At 46.1% G+C, this 22493-nt stretch overlaps 1 protein-coding gene across 1 annotated transcript in view; it reads left to right on the forward strand.

The window, feature by feature from the left end:
- LOC147737710 (uncharacterized) overlaps window positions 1-21903 on the forward strand; it is a gene marked incomplete at its 5' end in the record, with an annotated part of 334361 nt that extends 312458 nt beyond the window's left edge. The window contains 1 exon segment of the mRNA XM_086924964.1: window positions 20932-21903. Within this exon segment, the coding sequence (XP_086781090.1) occupies window positions 20932-21903 (972 nt within the window).
- Between the last annotated feature and the right edge of the window lie 590 nt (window positions 21904-22493).

The following is a 22493-nucleotide window of genomic DNA, read 5'->3' on the forward strand; positions in this document are numbered from 1 at the left end:
AACAGTGGTTGCAATCAGCAAAAAGTGGGGGTAACCATAAGAAGCAGTTCCTACTTTCCGACAGTAAGTGATGAGTGGATTGGTTAGTTGTGTAGGATAGAGTTATGTACTGGTCGCAGGTGATGGTAGAAATGTGTGGTAGCTGCGATTGACGGGTATAGAGGTGTGCTTTAATAGTGTGTGCTGAGAAATTGGATTGTGCATAGGGTTAGTTTGTAGTCCATGAGTGGAGTACATTTGGTGTGTGTGTGTTACTCTGGTCGTGGCTGGGGTTGGGTGTGTGCTGATGAATGGGGAAACGGGCAGCATTTCTGACCCTAGTCCAGACCAGCTTCAAACAGGCACTCACCCTTGTCGTCTCCACCCTCAGCCTTGATGCACAGGTGAGACACCCTAAGCTTTTTTTTTTATGTAGCCCGAACTAGACCCGAAGATATCAGGTATCAGAGTGCTTTACATGAGCACCAGTTTCGTTACACAAGGACACATTCATTTTGTTAGGCAAGGGGAGATTAAGTGATCTGCCCAGAATCACAGGATTTTGTGCGTTGTTGTCGAGACTCAAACCTGGTTCTCCAGCTTCGAGGTCAACCGCTCTGGCCGTAAGGCTACATCCCCTCCCGTACCCTTGGCCTTGGCCTTTTATATCCCTAGTAGTCAGGTGACCCGTTCAGCCAATGGGAACCCTAGCCCTATCCAATCGCAACACTAACCCTGAACCTTAGGGCCAATAGGAGGCCAAGGACTCAATCAGGCACAAAACTCTAAACCCTACGTCCAATAGAAAGCCTAACCCCAAACCCAGTCCCAACCCAGTTCCCTGTCAATCATACAGGAAACCCTAAACCCTATCTCCAATAGAAAACCTATCCCTAGGCCTAGTCCCTACCCTATATTAAGTAACCAATCACACAGGAAACCCTGAGCCCTATTTCCAATAGAAAGCCTAACATTAGCCCTAGTCCTAACCCTAGACTACACAACAATCACACAAAAAACTCTAAGCCCTACGTCCAATAAAAAGCCTAGCCCCAGGAACCAATCCAAAATCCTAAACCTATCCACCAATCAGATCACTAACCCTAAGCCCTACACCAATAGAATCACTGATCCAGGACCCAATCAGAACCCTCAAATAACCAACCAATGAGAACACTAACCATAAACCAATAGAAACACCAGATGCAACCACCAATCAATGCCCCCAATAGTAGTCTATATAGGAATTCACCAAACACCCAGCAAAACCACGGGCATCACCTCCTACTACGACCTCTGCGACAAGCTTGAATCCTACTTCCATCTGAAAATCATGGGCCTCTACGACCACTTCAATGACCAGACACCTGACGCCGGAACCACCCCCTCCTCAACAATGCCAGACAGCCTACCGTCTCCTCATGGACCCCAGTGACCACCGAAGTCACCACTTCGACCATGAAAGGCATCCACTCAGGAGCCCCCACAAACCCCTGCCTGCCACACATCTACCACAGTGCCGCCATCGCCCCAGAACTACGACGCACCATCAACACCGCCTTTAAGACCAGCACCTTCCCCAACAACTGGAAACGTGCAGAAGTCAGACCCCTGCTCAAGAAGCCCTCTGCGGACCCCACTGACCTCAAGAACTACCGACCCATCTTCCTCCTCCCCTTTGCGGCCAAAGTCACTTAGAAGATCGTCAATGCCCAGCTAACAAAATTCATTGAAGAAAACTCCATCCTTGCCCCCTCCCAATCCGTATTCTGCAGCAACCACAGCACTGAGACAGCTCTACTCGCCGTCACAGACGACAACTGCATCCTCCTCGACCAAGGGCAAACCGCGGCTCTGATCCTACTTGATCTCTCTGCTGCATTTGACACCGTCTCCCACCGCACACTAACAACCAGACTCCACAACACCGGCATACACGGAACCGCCCTCGACTGGATCCGTTCCTTCCTCTCTGCAGAACCCAAAGAATCAGACTGACACCCTTCCTCTCCAAACCTACGGAAATCAACTGCTGAATACCCCAAGGATTGTTGCTTAGCCCCATGCTCTTCAACATCTTCATGGCCCCCCTCGCCGCCATCTTCTAACAGCATGGACTCACCACCAGACTCCATTTCCAGGAAGGAATGATGGACGTTGCATCCTCAATGAGCAGCAGCTAGCTGAAGCTCAACTCGGAGAAGACAGAGGTCCTCGTCCTTGGACCGTCCCCCTCTGCATTGGACAGTACCTGGTGGCTCACCGCCCTCGGCAGCCCTCCAACCCCCATGGACCACGCCCGAAACCTTGGCATTGTCCTCGACTCCTCCCTCTCCGTGACCCGACAGGTCTACGCCGTCACCTCTAGCTGCTTCAACACCCCCTGCATCCTCCGAAAGACCTTCAAACTGATCCCCGCCGAAAAAAAGAAGACGGTCACCCACACACTCATAACCAGCAGACTGGACAATGGAAACGCCCTGTCCGCCGGGATCAACAGGTCTCTGCTCCACAAACTCCTGACCATACAGAACACCGCAGCCAGACTCGTCCTCTGCATCCCTCGACATGAACACATCACCCAAAACCTGCGTAACCGCCACTGGCTCCCCATGGAGAAGAGCGTTACTTTCAAGAAACTCACCCATGCCTACAAATGCCTCCACAACACCGGCCCCCAATACCTCAACGAAAGGATCTCCTTCTACGTACCCAAGAGAAACCTCTGATCCGCCGACCTCGCCGAAACCCCACGCAGCAGAAAAGCCAGAACAGATGGAAGAGCCTTCTCATCGCGGCCAAGACCTGGAACAAGCTTGCAATCGACATCAGACGTTCCCCCTCCGTGAACATCTTCAGGAAGACGCTCAAGACCTGGCTCTTCTACTGAAAAGAGCTGCTTCTCCCCCCCCCAGCGCCTTGAGACCCTCATGGGAGAGTAGCACGCTTACAAGTCCCCTAATTGATTGATTAGATCAAAGACGCCTCCTTTCATATTCCAATTCATCCCGCTCATCTCAAATATCTCAGGTTTATGATAGCAGGCGAACATTACCATTACAAGGTACTTTCATTTGGCGTCATCACGGCCTCCAGAGTGTTCACCAAATGTCTCGCAGTAGTAGCTGCTCATCTCAGAAAACAATGTTTACATGTCTTCCCTTACCTGGACCACTGGCTTATCGAAGCGAGCACTTACCAAAACTGTATACTACACACTCAGACAACAGTACACCTACTTCACCAGTTGGGTTTTACAATAAATGCACAAAAATCTCACCTGTATCCGGCACAAGTGCAATCTTATCTGGGAGCTTCCATCAACACTCTCAAAGCTCTAGCCACTCCAAATATAGCCAGGATTCACAATGTCCAGGTCACACTATCACAATTTCAACCCAACCAATCATTACTAGCCAGAGTCTTCATGCTGCTGCTGGGAATGATAAAACACACAAGATGATGGGCGGAATGTTGCGCAATGGCAAAACATTCACCCCCAGTCACAGATCTGGGTTTAATCCATCGTTATTTTGCTCACCAAGCCACCCCAGTTCAGAAATGGCCATATGCAAATCAGTCTAGACCCTGTGCCTCATGGGAACAGTCCAGACCGAACTGCTAAGCCATGTCTTCCCTGGACCGGAATCAAGCATCCTAGGACCGGTTTCTGGCTATCAGCCTTTATCAGCCAGGATAGCTTGACTCCAGTGGCGTTGTAAGCAAGGGACCCTTGTCTGGGCATACCCTTCCCACATAGAGGGAACAGCAAAACACCACGGACGGAATGTTGCACAATGGCAAAACATTCACCCCCAGTCACAGATCTGGGTTTAATCCATCGTTATTTTGCTTACCAAGCCACCCCAGTTCAACATGGTCTTATGCAAATCAGTCTTGACCCTGTGCCTCATGGGAACAGTCCAGACCGAACTGCCAAGCCATGTCTTCCCTGGACCGGAATCAAGCATCCTAGGACCGGTTTCTGGCTATCAGCCTTCATCACAATAAAACAAGAAAGCTCCACCTGTATTAAATCATTAAGTGCTTATAAAGTCACTTGATATAGAAGGCCTCCCTCCCAGGAGAAAGAAGATCAGCAAAGCAACAAAAAAGTTATGAGTACATAGGTATGTTTTAATCAAAATTCAAAATTCATAAAGAGATAATTTATAAATTTGCAAGACATTTGATAACAAAACACAAAAACGGTTAATGATCCCCCACACAAGAATAAAACATTCTCACTCATTCATCCAGAGGTTCACAAAGATCCATTCATTTAGGGAAACTAAAATTCTCAAACTAATCAAACAGGAGCGAAAACCTATTAGTTAGGGTACAATGAAGAAAGATTATAAATGGAGATACTCCTACTGAATAAGGTGTAGTATCGAATCATTAGTGGATCAAAGTCCAACCAAATCAGAATTTGTAAATACAATAAATGTTGTCACAAAATAACAAAGTATAAACAGTAAGGAACACCTTTCTCCACAAATAATGACAATGGAAAAATATGGAGATACAATAGTAAACATAGGTATCGCCAGGTGAAATTCGCGGTGCCGACGTACGTTTCGGTGTGCGACCTCAGCAAGGTCTCACGTTCATCAGGGCACAAGTCAATAAAAGAACACTGGTGGGGGTATCTGGGAGGTCAAATGGAAAGGCGCACAAGTCGGCAGGTAACAGGGGAGCAAATCAGTGCACCGGGGAAGGTTGAACAAGGTCGGGATACACTCTGGCCAAATGCTGAGCGAGGCGTCAAAAAGGAGTAGAAAGATAACCGAGTGGAGAACTCCAAATGAGGAGTCCCGGGCTCAAAACTGGAACGATGGGCTGCAGTGGATGGTGATAGAAAATGCGGGCTGTCCGGTGGGCTGATGCTTGAAGGGGCATAGAGGAAGCGGCAGCCCTTCAAGGGGCCCGGGTGGGGTCCTCCTGGGATCACGGAGCGCAGGATCTCAGTCTGAGTGGGGCGTGGAGTAGGCCTGATACAGGAATCGTGGTATCTACGGGCTGGAGGAAGTCTGGTTTCTGGCTATCAGCCTTCATCAACCTGGCTGAAGAGGATTATGAATCCGAACCCGGTCCCAGGATGCTTGTTTCCGGTCCAGGGAAGACATGGCTTGGCAGTTCGTGCTGGACTGTTCCCATGTGGCACAGGGTCAGGCTGATTTGCATATGGCCATGTCTGAACTGGAGTGGTGGAGTGAGCTAAAGAATGGTGGTGGATTAAACCCGGATCAGTTGACTGGGGGTGAGTGTTTTATTTGCTCAATCGCTACATCCATCATCTCCTTGTGTTTGCTTTGTTCACCCTAAGTTGGCAGGGTATGCCCAGACGTGGGTCCCTTGCTCACTCTACCACTGGATTCAAGATAGCCTGGCTGAAGAGGATTATGAATCCGAAACCGGTCCCAGGATGCTTGTTTCCGGTCCAGGGAAGACATCGCTTAGCAGTTCGGGCTGGACTGTTCCCATGAGGCACAGGGTCAGGCTGATTTGCATATGGCCATGTCTGAACTGGAGTGGCGGAGTGAGCTAAAGAATGGTGATGGATTAAACCCAGATCAGTTGACTGGGGGTGAGTGTTTGATTTGCTCAATCGCTCCGTCCATCATCCCCTTTGGTATCACGCTGCTGGGAATGATGGCATCCTGCGTTCCTCATGCAAGGCTTCACATGTGTCCTCTGCAGCACTGTCCAGCGAGTAAGTGCAATCAATCACAGGGTCTATTAACCGATCTAGTGTCGGTAGACAGTGGCACCCATCGCTCTCTGCAGTGGTTGAACCCTCAAAACTTAGCAAAAGGACGGCCTTCTGTAGACCTGATTCCACAGACTATACTCACAACAGGCGCATCGTTAACAGGTTGGGGTGCCCATTTCAATATTACACAGTACAGGGCTGTGGTCGGACAAATACAAACGTCTTCACATCAACTACCTGGAACTTCTAGCAGTGTTCCTAGCACTCAAAGCTTTTTTCACCCAACTTGTAGGCAAGACTGTCTGAGTTCGCACGGAGAACATCACAGCAATGTACTACCTACAGAAACAGGGAGGGACTCCCTCTCTCCAGCTGTCACGCTGTGTACAAAGCATTTGGAATTGGGCGATTCACCCAAAAATCTATAACCTAGCAGAACACCTCCAGGGGTAGGTGTTACAAGGAAGTGACAGGTAGTGTCCAATGGGCCCTTTGCCTGGGGGTCTAGGTCCTCTAACATGCCCACCTTCGGTGAGAGGGGGACACAGTCCTAGCCCTAACTGAACAAGTCCCGCCATCTTCAAGATGGTGGGCACTGAAAAGTGTACTTGACCTAGCCTCCAGCCCCCGAGGGGTGTAGTTGGCAGAGGGGGGCTCATCTCCTATTCTATCTAAGGTTTCCGGCCTGTCCTGCCGCCAAAAAGGGGGTGAGGACAGGATGGAGGCCAGCTCCTTCGAACAGGAGAGGCTGGGGTCGCATTACAAAGGAGGCAAGACCTTTGAAGCTCCCCACCACGGATGGCTCTTCCTGTCCAGGGAAGACGTGAACACCTCCACCCAGGAAAGGCATTGTTCTCAGCCTCAGAGTGCGCAGGCACTCTCCCCTGAGGTCAGAACACACTCTGGTGGTAGCAGGCTTGCTCAGGCCAGCCAATGACCACACTAAGGATTGGTAGGTTTCAGGGGACCCCTCTAAGGGGCCCTCTGTATGCAATTTTTAATAAAATCGACACTGGAATCAGCACAAGTTTATTATGATGAGATGCTTGGTGCCAAACATCACATATTTCAGTGAAGCCATCATGAAGCTGGCGAACTCATAATGACGAGTGTCCAGCCCATGTACTTACTATGACTTCCCTGGTCACTCACAATATCCAGGAATCGACTAGGATATTGCAGGGGCATCAGGGGCATTTCATGCAGATATGCCCTCACAGGGCGGGGGGGGGGGGGATGTGGTGCAGCAGCCAGAGCTGCCGACTCAGGAACTGGGGATCAGGGTTCGAGTCTCTGCTTCAGCGCAACATCCTGTGATTCTGGCCAAATCACTTTATCACCCCGTGACCATAGACAGCGTCTGGAAACCATCACGGGTGATGAGTCGCACTATATACATCTGTGAACTTTAACTCCCTGCCTGAGATATGGGTAAGACACCCCTCTAGCAGTGTTCATGGGTATGGCACACAGGTTGGCTCTTCAGTTTTGTCTGCACCAAGACACTCAGGCCGCTGTGGCAGTGTGCATGTGCTAGGTGAGGGACCCCTTAGGGTGGCATAATTTGTGCTGCAGCCCTTAGGGACCCTCTTTAACCACACGGCACTTGGTACCAGGGGTACCTTTTACTAGGAACTTATATGTGAGCTAAAGGGGTGCCAATTGTGGAAATGACGGGAACAGTTCAGGGAATGAGATCTGGCACAGGAGGCCTGGTTGGAAGGGACTCTGTGCACTTCCAGTCGAACCCACAATATTTTCCAGGCAACAAGTGGGGGCTAACAATGTCCAAAAGAGGCACGTGTATTCATGACACCCTCCCCCCACAAATGAAAGAGATGAGGCTAACCTTCCTCTAGAGAGTCTTCATCGTCCTCTTGGTGGACAATGTGAGTAATGCAGGGATACAGGGCCTTAAGTGGCTTACGTCTTTCCAAGAGGATCGCACTCAAGCCGTTCACTGTGCCCAATTCTCTACCTCTAAAGTCAAATTGAGTTGTGGGGTGCCGCAGGGCTCCTCCCTGTCACCGCACCTTTTCAATCTGTATCTGTATCCTCTAATTCAAACCTTAGGCTAAAGAAAGGTATGCACTTTCTTTTTTTTTTTGAAAACCTTTATTGTGCAAAGAAGAGCATACAAATACGGGCCTACAACCAATCAGGCCGGCCACGATACATTATGCACAGCACATTGATCAATAAGGAGGTGTCCGGTAGCACCCAGCATTGTGCAATCAAGCAGTCAAGCCAGGGAAGGGCTGAGCACTACAACCGAAAACAGGATCAAAGAAGGTTAATTTTTTAAATAGGGAGTATAGCAGGATCAAGTGCAGTTACAATCGTCTGGATCCCCATAGCGGGCTACGAATCAGGCAGCAAGACAGAAAGGCATCGACAAAAAAAACAGTTATCAACTACAGGTCGCATCAATCGGGATATAAACGTCATATATCAAATCTATGCCCCCCGTAACCCGCCATTAGTCCACCAGCCACCTAAGCACATATTAATACAGGACGGAGGAGCCAGAGCAACAACAGTGGTAACACGCATCCTCTATACCAACCTAAGTGATAGGAAAGAGAGTTGGAGGGGAGGGGGAAGGGGGAAGTTCTATAAAGGGAAAAGAAAGAACGCCGCTCCGAAGCTCGCGCCCCACAGTGATAAAAGCGCACTAAGTGATTTAAGGAGCACACTGTCAGGGTTGGGGTGCGCCAGTCAGAGCATACATGCAAACAATACCACAAAAAGGAGAACAACTCGCCCCCCATCCTCACCTACTGTCACGTTACGGGAGACACGCCCAGGCACGCCGCCCCGATAAAGAAATACAAAAGGGCCATAGAACAAAGAAAACGAAAACAAATAAGAAGCCTCAACCCACCCACCCCACCCTGCACCCCTGCAGAAGGCTATGGCCTACCCCCCCAGCAGCGTGCCTGTCGCCCTAAATAGGAACCCGAAATGTAGAAAAGCCAGAAAGAAGGAAAGGAAGAAAGAAGACAAAAAAGGAAGGAAACCAGGGGGAGGGGAGGAGACCATCGGTCAAGACGTACGGCCCCTATCGCCCACCCCCCACACGCTTATGAAACATCAAAATGAGATCAACACAATCTCAGGTACCATAAGGTCCCGAAGGGATCGTCCACATTATCGTGATCGGGGGCACTCCTCTTCTTCAACCGGTAATCAGCAGGCCTTTGAGTTCAGCCCAGCTCACCCCTGTCCTTTCCTGGTCATAGCCACCATACGTGATGGAGTGGTGGGCAGCAGGTGTAAGCCAGAGAACCCCGGCCACCAGCAGCAAAACAAGAAGTGTCCGCGATAGTCCAAACATTCCAGTGTGAACAACAGGAGCAGCAAACCGTAGAAATGCAATTCCGCCGCACAGGGAATCGAAGTCTCCCCAACAAGGCAACAACGGGACGCCGCCAAGGCAAATCGGAGCGGCAATTCGCGTCGTTCCCCGAACACTCTAGCAGGAACGGGCCCCGGCATGGAGCCGACACATAGTCCTGCCACCATCGGGTCAACCAGGAGATGCGGAGCCGCAGGAGTAGAGTCTTGTCGACGCCTGGCGGCGGTACCCCCCGCTGCAACCAAGGGGGACGAAGCAACGCACATTCGAGGCCGAGCCGCTTTCACGAGGGACGGGCCAACAAACATGGCGGCGGTCCGCCTATCTGGTGCTGGGGCGGCAGGGGCCATGGCCGCACGTAGAGACTGCAGGGCTGCAAGGACATCAACAAGCGTGGGCTCGCGCTCACAGGACCAGGCCCACGCACAGTCTAGCAACACAAGACCATCGTCTCGAGGAAATCCGTGACCCAGGGCGTCGGCCGCCATCTTGCAAGATCAGCCATGTCTCCACTCTTCACAACTCCCGGAGCGGGCTCTTAAGCAAGGCCACCGCCGGACTTCACTCAGACCCCCGGAATGGCAACCTTGGTGCAGAAAGGAGAGCCACCAAACGGGGGTCCGCCAGCGCCTCCGCCCCAAAGGGGTCTCGCCGTCTCTGGGCGCAGGGCATCAAGATGGCCGGACAAGGCAACAAGGGGGGGGGCACCCTCTTGCGCGGTCCACCCCCGTCCGCGGCGTGCCGCGTTCCACCGCCGGGCTCACCGGCCTCTGGACCGAGCCCGGACAGTATCCTCCGGCATAACCGCACAACGGCCCTCACAGCCGACCCCTCTCCCCCACCAGGGGCCGTCGCCGACACCACCTCTCCGGCCGACCCAGCCAGGCAAGTCCCCGGTCTCCACGCCACGAGGGCCACGGATCGAGCAGGAGCACAGCTTCAGGTTAATGTTAATGTTAATGTTAATGTTAAGGGAAATTTATTGAGCGCACTGTCACCATGAGTTTCCTGGCGCTGATAGGACACTGAGGTTGAGCAAGAGGAGTTTAGTGGGGATGTGAAAAGAGCAGTGTTTTTAAAGATTTCCTAAAAGATAGGAGGGAGCAAGAGGTCTTGAGTGACAGTGGAAGAGAATTCCATAGCTTGGGAGCCAGGTGAGAGAAGCTGCGGCCGCCAGATTTAGTGAGTTTAAACCGGGGGATAACTAGAAGCTGAAGGTGGGTGGACCTCAAGGTGCGGGGAGGACGGTAAGGGGTGATCAGGGACTTCAGGAAAGCAGGGAAGGGACCAGTTAAGGCTTTGAAGACCAGGCAACAGACCTTGAAGGCTATTCTTCCACAGCTCGCAGGAGTCCCGGGGTCAGACGGTAAGGACGAGCTTTACTTCACCTTCCAGATTTCTACCGAGTGTGTCGTCCCGGGGCAGGATTAATGGCAGGATATGCGTGATGGGAAGGAAGGCTGGCCGAGCCGAGCTACAGTGCGGCCATCACGGTCGCGAGCTTGGCTCCTCCTTTGAAAAGGTATGCACTTTCAACTACGCTGACGATCGTCAACTGATCTTGTAAATCGACAAGTCTGCAGCCTCCGTTAGTAACTTCCAAACTACCATGTTACATATTGGTAGCTGGATGAACAGTAACCACCTGCTTTTAAACCCAGACAACACTGAAATGATCCTAATTGGTGGGCCCTGGAACTCAGATTTTTGACCGACTGAGTTGGAAAACCCACCCCTACCATCTAAATCAACTAAAAGACTTGGCATCACAATCGCTGCGATCTGTCTATGAAATCCCAGATTGTGACGGTGGTCTCTAACTGCTTTTATCCGCTCCAGAAGATCAGGAAGATGAACATAAGTTACTTACCTGTAAACTGTGGTTCTCCTGTATTGGTATCATTTATAGATTCACATGCTTGAATCTCCGTCGCCGAAGTGGGAGTCCCACGGTACATAGAATAAATAGCAATATAGCAAAAGCATAGCTAAAAGAGCAATAGGAAGTATTGTAACATAGACGTTAACAGGAAAAAACCTGTCACTTTAATAACTTGTCCAAGTCCTTAGATATGGTCCAAACTCCAGCCAATAAGGCGACAGCACCCTCTGGAACCTTCTCATCAGAGGCTCAGGCTCTCCGATTTTTGAGCACAAGTGTGGCATAAGAGCCAAGGAGAAGAGGGGAGCTTCTGAGGGAAGGTGGGTGGGTCACATGTGAATCTATGAAAGATACCAATACGGGACAACCACAGTTTTCAGGTAAGTAACTTATGTTCTTCTCCAGTATTGGGGTATCTTTCATAGATTCACATGCTTGAATCAGAGTAGATAGCAGTAATTCGAGAATTGTGCATGGTAAACCAAAAGTAAATCGTAAACGGAGTACGAGAGAATACATATACGTATATTACAGTATAGCAGTAAACATGGACACATCTGCAAAAGCAGAGATATATACATACATACAATGTGTGCAGGAGGAGGTGAGAAACAGAGGCTCACCTTACTTAAAAAGATTACGTAGCACCGCTTGCCCCACAGCAGTGTCAGCATTGTTGGCAGCTGCCAGACAGCAGTGCTTGGTCGCAGCTCTGCAAATCTGATGAAGAGGCACACCAGCAAAGAGAGAAGTAGAAGAGGAGACTGCTCTAGTAGAGTGCGCTTTAATCGTTACATGAAGTGTCTTGCCTGCTTGCTGATGGCAAAAGGAAATTGCTCTAGGTATCCAACGTGCAAGAGTCTGTTTAGCAACTGGAGGTTCTTTACGCATCCTGCCGTAGGCAATGAAGAGCTGATCAGTTTTACGAATACTGGTTGTTCTTTGCAAATAAAATGTCAAACATCTCTTAACATCTAGAGAATGTAAAGTCTTTTCTGCTGGCAACTGTGAATTAGGGGAAAAGTTTTTAAGATGACAGGCTCATTCAGGTGGACTCTTCTACAACAGGAAGCTACATACTCTCCCTATAGGGAATGGGAGACAGACACACAGACACACACACGGGAAAGCACTGTAGGAAAAAGCTACATACAGTTGTTCTATGCTTGCCATATGTACATTGTTTTAGAAAGATGGTGGAACTATTTATTTTGTTCAATGTGCTTATACTGCTAATTACTTTTATCTGCTTCTATTATCATTGCAGCACATAAATTCTATACAAGAATTAGGATGGTTCAATTAATAATGAAAATGCTAATGTTATATTATTTTAATTTGATTTCGCACATGAATTACCCCTAAGCAGAAACTACTTTAAGGAGAAATTTAGGATTGGTACGTAGAACCACTCTATTGTTGTGAAGTTGAAAGAAAGGCTCTTGTATAGTTAATGCCTGAAGTTCATCAACTCTCCTTAGTGAGGTTATCGTTATGAAGAAAGCAACTTTCCATGACAGGAATTGTAACGGACATTTGTGCACTCAGACCCCCCAGGATATAGCGGCATGGATTAGCAAATTTAGCGGCAGAAAAATGGAAATTTAGCGGTACAAATATGGAAATTTAGCGGCAATTTAGCGGCATTTTATTTGGTGGTTTTTCCTACAATAAACACAGATATCTTCTTTTTTTAGTTGTTTAACAACATGAAGGTATGAATTTTTGGTTTATTTACAATGTAGACACTTTGTTTGGCTTCAAGGCTGCATATAGGACATAAACTAATGAATAAATGCCCCAAAAGCAATCCCCCCAGGGCCCGCCGCACACTGGGCACGCTGCAGAATTACTTAGAGTAGTGGTGAGTGGAATAGTATTGTAGAGTGGCATAGAGTTGGCATTGAGTGTTGTAGAGTAGATTTTCCACCCAGAATGTGAACAGTGTCTAGTACCACACGTGCATAATTATGTGTGCCAGGGTGTGGTCACGAGCTAGTAGGGCTACAGCACGTTCATGATAAATATATGCAAACATGTGTACCAGCTTCTACTTAGCAAGAAGATCTGTTAATGCAAGCGTTGGTTGAAATGTAACTCATCAACTGCACTGTGTGCATCTGCCAACATTAACCGAGGATGCTAGATTCGAGGTTCCCCACAAAAGCTCCATGTTTTACACAAGACGTTTGTGATCTGGGATGTATTATGGTTAGTCAATTCCAAGCAGCTCCGACCGCTTAGCAGGACACTTAGTACCAGGATAATGGAAGAAATACTGCTTACCCGCTCTTGCCTCTCACTATTCCTAATTGAATAATCATGTATCAAATCAATGTGTTTTTGATGAAGCCCATCATAAGGTAGCTTTGAATTCAGTGCAATCTTGAAAGCAATGTCACTAAGCCACTACATTTTGTGCAATCACACATCCGTGCTGGGGGAGCTATGCTCATACAGTCATGTGAGTTCCTAGCAACATCACAGCGGATTCGAATAAAAAAACTGAATTAAAACAACACTTTGAAATGTTTTCCATATTAAAATGAATACGTTTCAATAAAAATGACACAATGTAAATTGAATGTTATCATAACAAGTTTCCATAAATTTCCTTTCTTCTGAGATCGCAGCAACGCCCGACGGGTAAGCTAGTGTGCTATAAAAGGTATTCATCCAAAGTACACAGACATTGTAATTTCTTATTCTGGTACCTCTGGAGGACTTGCCCTAAAGTCAACAATAGTTGTATGAAGTCCTTATATTATGGAGGTAGACCGCACAATTCACTAAATGTAATTATTTAATGTCCTTTATTCAGTCATTAAAGTATCACCTGTGTCATGGTGAAGCACTGCATGGAGGATCAAATTATGTGCAGAATTGACTAAATTATGTGCAGAACTGACTAAATTATGTAGCAGATAAGACAAATTATGCTGTGCAATGCTGCACAAATTGTGGCAGCATTCCTTCATGATTTTGTTCTTTTTACAAATTAACGTGGTCTGGGCAAAGGTTTGATATCCTGAGTGTCAGTTTAGCATGTAAATACAGCAATTAGCAACTGAAAGGTGACTCGGTAAGTTTAATAGTCTTGCCACTGCACAGAAACCCTCATGGCAGTGTTTTAGGTACTTTTGAATCTCTAGCTGAAAAGGGCACTCTCTCAGTATAATTTTAGGTTTGTGAATAGGGGAAAAACAAACCATCAAACAAATATATACATTCATGTTTAACCTATCTATTTAATGAAGATAGTCAATCCACAACGAGCACTGACCCAACTAAAGCATTTTAATTGCTTGTTAATAAATCCTTTTCAATTTCGTACATTTTATAGTTTCCTTCTTTTTTATCTGTTTCCCTCTTTTCAGAGTCGGGGAAGATAAGGCTCCAATAGAGTTGTAAAACATTGACTGTCGTGATCGCCCGTGATTAATTATTCCAGCCCTAGGCAGAGGGGTCAAAGAAGGGGTGAAACACAAAGCCTCATTAACAAGTGAAAGGTCTTTTAATGACCTGTGAAGTACTCGGGTGGGGCTGGCAGCTAAAAAACTGACTGTGTGTCCCCGGGAAGCTGCTGACACACACGAGTGGGGAGGGGCGCACAGCCAATAAAAGGCAGGTATTGTTTGTTTTGCTGTCTCCCGGTAGAGACACTTTTCTCTAAATATCGCGGCCAATATGGTCATTATCGCGGCCATCGCGGTAGTCTGGCGATTTCACGATTTTTTCGTGAATCGCGAAATCTCGATAAACTGGAGGGTCTGTTCAAAAGGCGGGCCCATTAGCCTTGTAAGGACTATGTTTAAGTTCCACTCTGGAGCAGGGGGAATACTTGGCGGTATAACCCTTTCTAATCCTTCCATGAAGGCTTTAATCACTGGTACTCTGAAGAGAGATAGGTGTTGTCTATTTTGCAAGTGTGCAGCTACGACTCCCAGGTGTAAACAAATGGATGTGTAAGTTAATCCTCATTGCTGTAAATGCAACAGTTAACAAATGATGTTCAGCACAAACGCATCAAGATGATTGATATTGTTGTTGTTACAATAGGAAACAAAACGTTGCCATTTGCTGCATAACATGCTCTAGTAGTAGGCTTTCTAGCTTCCTTGAGAATATTCATACAGTCTGGTGGTAGTTGTAAATAACCAAACTCTATGGCTTCAGGAGCCAAATCGCTAGGTTGAGTTCTCTGGGAATTGGATGTCCGACTTCCCCATGGGTCTGAGTGAGGAGACAAGGTGTGAGATGTAGCTTTTGATGTGGAACCACTGAGAGTTCTAACAGGGTGGTGTACCAAGGTTGCGAGCCCATGTGGGGGCTATTAAGATCAGTGTGAGGGTCGTTTGTCTGAGTTTACGAACAAGTAATGGAATTAGCAGGAGAGGCGGAAAAGCATAAGCAGATATACCTGACCAAATCATCCATAGGGCATTGGCTTTGGATGCTGGGTGTGGGAACCTAGATGTAAAGTTTGGGTATTTTGCGTTGTGCACTGTGGCAAACAGATCTATATGTGGAAAAGCCCATTTTTGAAAGGAGGGAAGAAGAACTTCTTAGCTTCTCAGACTGTCTGCTAAGCAGGGCTGCAATCTGATGGCGCTTCAGTTCCTGACCACCTAGTTCCCCCAAGCCGCTGTTACCTACCTGTAAACAGCCTCTGTCCGATTGCCCCAGTCCCTCTTCATTTGTATTGGGTTCCCAACCTTGAACTTGCACCTGAACCCGGGCGCCCCTGTGCCGCTGGTGGTGCACTGTGGGTTCTGAACTGAACCGTGTACAATACGAACCTTAACTTCTGAAGAATGGTCTTGTAAGTAGATGTTGCCTATACGTATGTTGAATGTTTTCTTCACCCCATAGGTTAACATTGGAAAGTCTGAAAATTGCACTAATTGTCTACTTTTTATATTAAACAGTATTTTTATTGCAAAACGTATTTACTCAAGATGAAATTCTGTGGTTCCGCAAAATAAATCTAACCAATTGTCATTCTTAAATTGGTCTCAGATTTATTCAATGAGTGTGTGTCATTTATTGCCACTGTGTGTCCAACAGTGTGTGTCATTTATTGCACCTGTGTGTACAACAAATGCTTAAAACTACCCTCACATATGTCTAACTGCTCCCCCACACTACCACAAAAGAGCATTATTATTATTTGCTTTAGCCTCTGTAAAACCTCTGGGGATCCACTGGACTCTCTGCACACTATACCTCTTTTTGGTATAGTATAGTGAGAGCCGGCTCCCCACGCTCAAGTACTCATACACACTCAAACATAGACAGACAGACACAGACACACACACTCTCTCTGTCTGTCTCTCTCACACACATTCTCACACATACCCACCGTACCTCACATAAGAAACATATATTTAACTTCTAAATGACACCTTCAATTAGGACCATTAGTAAATAGGTTCTTGCAGAATTCAAAAGATCCTACTTCTGAGGATATCTGTGCAATAATCCCCATGACAGGAAAAAAGAAATGCAAATGATAAAAATGCTTTAGGAGGCTGAGCATTCTTAAATTAAGAAATGAATGAGAGATAAACCAGGAATAGAGAGAAACAGAAAAAGAAATAAGAAAGAAAAAAAAAGAGTAAAATAAAGATAATAAAAACAAGGGAATAGAAAGTACGAAAGAAAGAAATGAGGCTCCCATATATAATATTCAGTAGTGCTTGTAATACGGCGGCCAGGATATCCGTCACGTTTGTGTCTGAGTAACCCGGCCAGTAACCCGGCCAGCGAACTCTAAATCAGGCTCTTGACACTTTGCAATGTTGCTGCTGTTAACTGTGCACCATTACTTCCTCAGAAGTCACGGGCAAGAGGCTCCTGGTCGCCTGTAACATAATTTTTATAATTACAAGGGTGTGACAACACCGCATAAACAACAAGTGCAGATTAAACCGCAGGGTTCAAATAAACCCCCACACACACCGTAAGATTACGCTGTACTAAACACACAAGCCTCAATAACAGGTAACTAATACAAAGACTGATGGACATAATGAAGCAGACCTAGAGATACATGCATAGCACAGACAAGATAAAGGTCTTGATTTAGAGTTTGGTGAGCAGGGTACTCCTTCACAAGCGTGGTGGAGTATCCCGTCCAACAAACGGATGGTCTGCCTGTAAATAGATCGGACAGCCCTTTCTCTCTAGATCAGGCTGTCTAATGTATTTTTCTCTTATTCAGGACGAACAGGGAATACTTGGCAGTCGTGGTGAGAATTTCTTTTTAAATGAATCCCACTTCCTGGGAGAAAATTAATCAGGGAGAAAGTTCCAAGGGTGTGAGAGTGATTAGTTATTGGTTTTTAAAAACAAACTCCAGCTTTGGAAGCTTGTTGTTGAAAAACACAAAAGTTGGTGAATGGCTGCCTGAAACATCCCCAAGGGATCCAGAGAATTGTAGATCAACTTCCTATAGATGGTTGAGATTGCTTTTTCGGTCAGTGGATTAGTTAGCAGCTGGTACTCCAGTAGGGATGCATCAGGCAACTTCCCCCCTTTCCAGATGTGACCTTGCAGAGCGTGACCCACCTGCAAATGTAAGAACCGTTTTTAGTCACCTAATTTATACTTTTGTTGTAGGATCGTGAAGGACACAAGTGCCTGTCCCCTCCACACATCGCCCGGCCGCTCTAAGCTAACCAATCCCCATTTTGTGAAGCCCTGCAATCCTCCCACTGCACTTAAGAGATCACCATCATACAGTGGAGTAATTTCAGTCAGCTTACCTTCTCAGCCTAAACACTTGGTAGCCTCTCTCCACACCCTTACCACTGTTTGGGTATGAGTAGATATGGTGCACTCATACTTTCTTCAATACAGCACCGGGGTGAGGTAACCTCTCTTGCCCATGGCCAATTGATCTACCCGGTAAGCAGGATCCTCGCGGTCCGCAAAAACCCAGTTGTTGACTGCCACCAGCTGCGTGACCCAGTTATACTTGAGAATGCTCCGGACCGCCAGTCCACCTTAATCTCCCCTCTATACCTTAATAAGCACGAAGTGCAACCATCCCACAACAGGAGCCAAAGTTCTCAGTCTACCTTTTGAAAGTAAATATCTGGTGGGATCTTAAAGGACTTTTTTGCACAATGTACAGGAGACCCTGGAGGGTATTCACTTTAAATAGGGCAACTCGGCCCAGTAAGGAGAGCGGGAGCGCCTGCAAGTGTGGGGCATCCCAGCGAAGCCGGTCTAATTTCTGGAGTATATTCCTGTCTATGGCTCCCTTGTAATAAACACGCCCAAATATTTATGGTTTAAATCTTTATTAATTTTTAGACAGAAGAAAAACAGGACCCTCAGCTCCCACGACAGAATGCAAAGGAGACCACAAGGTCGTAATTTTTAACATTACCACAGGCAAGAAGCATGGAGAGGGTCGACAGAATCAACAAGAGAAGAACAAATAAAGAATTTCCCAAACTAACCCGCCACCCGCCCCACCCGCCCCTTGTCCACCGAAAAACGTAAAATTGGAAGGGATAAAGGGGAAGGCTACGCCCTGATCAGCGTCGTCTTGTATGAATTTTCATGGAACTGTCACTAGGAGTCTGCGTGTCTGGGAGACGCAGTAGTCGAAGATATCTGGGGCATGTCAACTCTCGAAATTCGGACACCAGGAGGGTCAAGAAGGGTCACCACAACTCAGGGAACTCCGACCCCCTACCAGCCAGTGTGAGTGTGAAGTTCTCCATACCCAGGATCATCCAAAGCCGTTGAAGCCAGTCGGAGAGTGTAGGGATTTGGGCGGTGCGCCAGGGGATCAAGATGTTCTGCAAGGCCTCCCCTATGGCAATCACTATTAGTCGTCCCCTTCGGGATTTAAGTGGATTCATCAATGGGTTAGGCAGGCCCAGGAGGATATAGGAGGGAAAACGAGGGAGCCGAGTTTCTAAGTGAAGATCTATTTCATCCAGTACTTGGGACCAGTATGGCTGTATGTGGGTGCAACTCCAGAGGATGTGTTCCAATGTTCCTTTTTCCCCGCACTCCCTCCAACAACAGATCGCTACATCGAGGGTCAAAGCGATTCACGCGCTCCGGCGTATAGTACCAGTTAGTAACAATCTGACACATCAAAGCATGCCTTAATTTCATTGCCCTTGATTCATACTCTGGACCATAGTTGAGGGATAGGTCTAGGCATAGCCCTTGCAACACACTATAGATTTGCGTGCGGCAGAGGCCAGAACTCAAAAGTCACGGTACCAGATACAAGTAGGTGGTAACTCAGGGCAGAGGAAAACACCTGTTTTCCGTGGGAGGGAAATTCCCATGTCAAAAATCTACATTAAAAATAAATTAATAGTATTCTTTTTTAAATATCTGTTTGGTGCCAGTCCATATGACTTTAATATCTGCCTTTGGGGTTCTATGTTACAAGTCCATAGGGTACATGTATCCTTTGTGAGCTTAATAAAATGTTGGAAATTCTACAAATCGTCACTCCTACATCCAAGTACTCTCAGGCTACCATTCTACACTCTGCTTGTAAATTATTTTTGTGGAAATTTACATGTATTATGCATTAACTATTTAATTTTAATACTATAGGTGATTGAAATTACAGACGAAGAAAGCAAGATTTAGCACCAGGCAACTGAATGTTAGTGCCATAAGAAGGATTATTTTGAAAAACTGAAGGACATCCAGCATTCTAAGTTTAAACAATTTCCAGAATCTAGGTGTGGCGAGGAAGTGGGAGCTGAGGAAAGTACTATATCTGTAAGTGAATTCTCTAATTTAGCATTTCATTAACACAGAGCAAAGCCATATCTGTGCACACAGCATCAGAAATAATCCCAGAAAGACCAATCACAGCATCCTCATCTGAAATATTATCAGAAAGACAAACTACCTCAGCATGACAGAATAACTTTCATCTAAAGCATCATGTAATTTCAGAGAGGAAGCACACACTGCATAAAAGAAAGATATAACAAAAGGTTTCTTCTGTAAACTATCAAAGAAAAGACTCTGAAAGAAGACTCCGAAGCTCACACGTTAACAACCAAAAGATTGGAAAATCGCCTCTGTTCAACAACCATTTTTACCCAGTTACACAAGTTTGAGACTATCTGCCTCGGGATATAACACCTCGACCCACTCTGCTCTGGCGAAAACCTTAAAAATCCACCACTTTATTGTTTTCATGACTATCTCAGATTGTTTCTTTTTTAATGTGTACTGTTCTGTAATTCTATGTAAATCACCTCAACATTATCTGTTGTGCAGGAGTGATATGTAAAAACTGATTAAATGAGCATCGTTGCGCTATAGCTAATGTAAATAAATCCTCGTCTTCAGAACTACACCTTACACCAAACATAGAAAGGGTAAAATTAACTGATGTTCTGCGACTGGTGAGCCACAATAGTACTGTGCATGTTCTAATGTCCTCACTTACTGCCATTAGGTCAGTGTAAAAAAAAAGGTACTTCTCAGTTTAATCATTAAATATCAGACTAACACCTTAACACTGCACTATAAGAATAGTTTTGAGAAAAACTTCAGTCACAAAATAAGTTGCTGCCGGAGAGGCTATAACCAAAAGACTATTATCTGCTAGAAACATTTCGACAGGTGTTACTGGGCTGCTTCTAGACATATTTTGCTCAATTAAAGTGTTAAGAAGATTACACACAATTTCTTTTAGAGATAAATACTGAACATTATCTAAACAAGCCCGACTCTAAAATCGGGTTCACTCGTACCGTGGCATATAAGCAAGAGAAAACTAAATGTAAAGCTAGTAATACACCTTATAAAAACACGTGCTGTGATAACAAATTCAGTGTTCAAACCCACCTCAATCAAAGCAAAATAACCCAAGTTGGGGAAATAAGTTACCTGTGCCAAAAAAGATTCAGCCATCAATCTCATCTCACTGAATTTGAGAGAATGCACACTGGGAAAAACCTCTCTCAGTGCTCAGAGTGCCAAAAAAGTTTCAGCAGTAAATCTTATCTCACTGAGCATATGAGAATCCACACTGGGGAAAAACCTTATCAGTGCTCTGAATGCCAGAAAAGGTTTACTATTAAACGGAGTCTATATCGACATGCATTAACCCACTCTGTGGAAAACCCTTATCAGTGCTCTGAATGCCCAAAACATTTCAAACTTAAATCATTTCTAACTGCACATTTGAGATTCCACACTGGGGAAAAACCTTATCAGTGCTCTGAATGCCAGAAATGTTTCAGTGAAAAAAGCAGTTTCACTCAGCATATAAGAATCCACACTGGGGAAAAACCTTATCAGTGCTCTGAATGCCAGAAATGTTTCATTGACAAGAACAGCCTCAAACGGCATACAAGAACCCACACTGGGGAAAAACCTTATCAGTGCTCTGAATGCCCGAAATATTACATTGCAAAATGCCATCTCACTCAGCATATAAGAACCCACACTGGGGAAAAACCTTATCACTGCATTGAATGCGACAAATGTTTCAGAGACAAACCCAGTCTCACTCAGCATATAAGAACCCACACTGGGGAAAAACCTTATCAGTGCTCTGAATGCCAGAAATGTTTCTGTGGCAAAAGAGGTATCACTAAACATACTAGGACCCACACTGGGGAAAACCCTTATCAGTGCATTGAATGCGACAAATGTTTCAGTGACAAACGCAATCTCACTCACCATATAAGAACCCACACTGGGGAAAAACCTTATAGGTGCTCTGAATGCCAGATATGTTTCAGTGAAAAAAGACGTCTCATTCAGCATATAAGAACCCACACTGGGGAACAACCTTATCAGTGCTCCGAATGCCAAAAATGTTTCAGCCAAAAATCTAGTCTCACTGCACATGTGAAAATCCACACTGGGGAAAAACATTATCAGTGCTCTAAATGTCAGAAAAGATTCAGAGGTAGAGATGGTTACATGCACCATAAGAAAACTCACCATCAAAAATAATTCAGTGCTCCAAATGCCAGAAAAGCATCAATTTTAAACGCAATCTCACAGTACATGAGCAGACGAAACAGGGAAAAAACATTACCAATGTTGTGAATGCCAGAAATTCCTATTTAATAGGCACAGCCTCACTAACCATAAGCGACTCCATACTGATGAAAAACCTTATGAGTGCTCTGAATGCCAGAAAAGCTGCAGAGAAAAACGATATCTCACCATGAGAAACTCCACACTGGAGAAAATCCTTATGCCATAAAAGCTTGAATCTGAAAGATAGTGTTATGCTTCATGAGAGATCCCACTCTGGGGAAAAACCTTATGAGTGCTCGAAATGCAAGCAAAGTTTTGGTTACAAATTACTTCTCACTTGTCATGAGCGAACTCACACGGGAGAAAAAAGCCTTGTGTGTTCTGAATGTGCAGATAAGGTTTAGTCTTAAATACAATGTCATTTCACAAGAGAGAATTCACACTGGACTAAAGCCTTATACAGGAGGGGAAAGCCAGAAACGTTATACTCAGAAAGGAGATTTCACTAAACATGAGAAATGCATCCACATGAGGTGAAAAGTGAGGCGTATCTTGAGTTG

This window comes from Lissotriton vulgaris, chromosome 1_1, assembly GCF_964263255.1.
Source record: "Lissotriton vulgaris chromosome 1_1, aLisVul1.2, whole genome shotgun sequence".
Lineage (NCBI taxonomy): Eukaryota > Metazoa > Chordata > Amphibia > Caudata > Salamandridae > Lissotriton > Lissotriton vulgaris.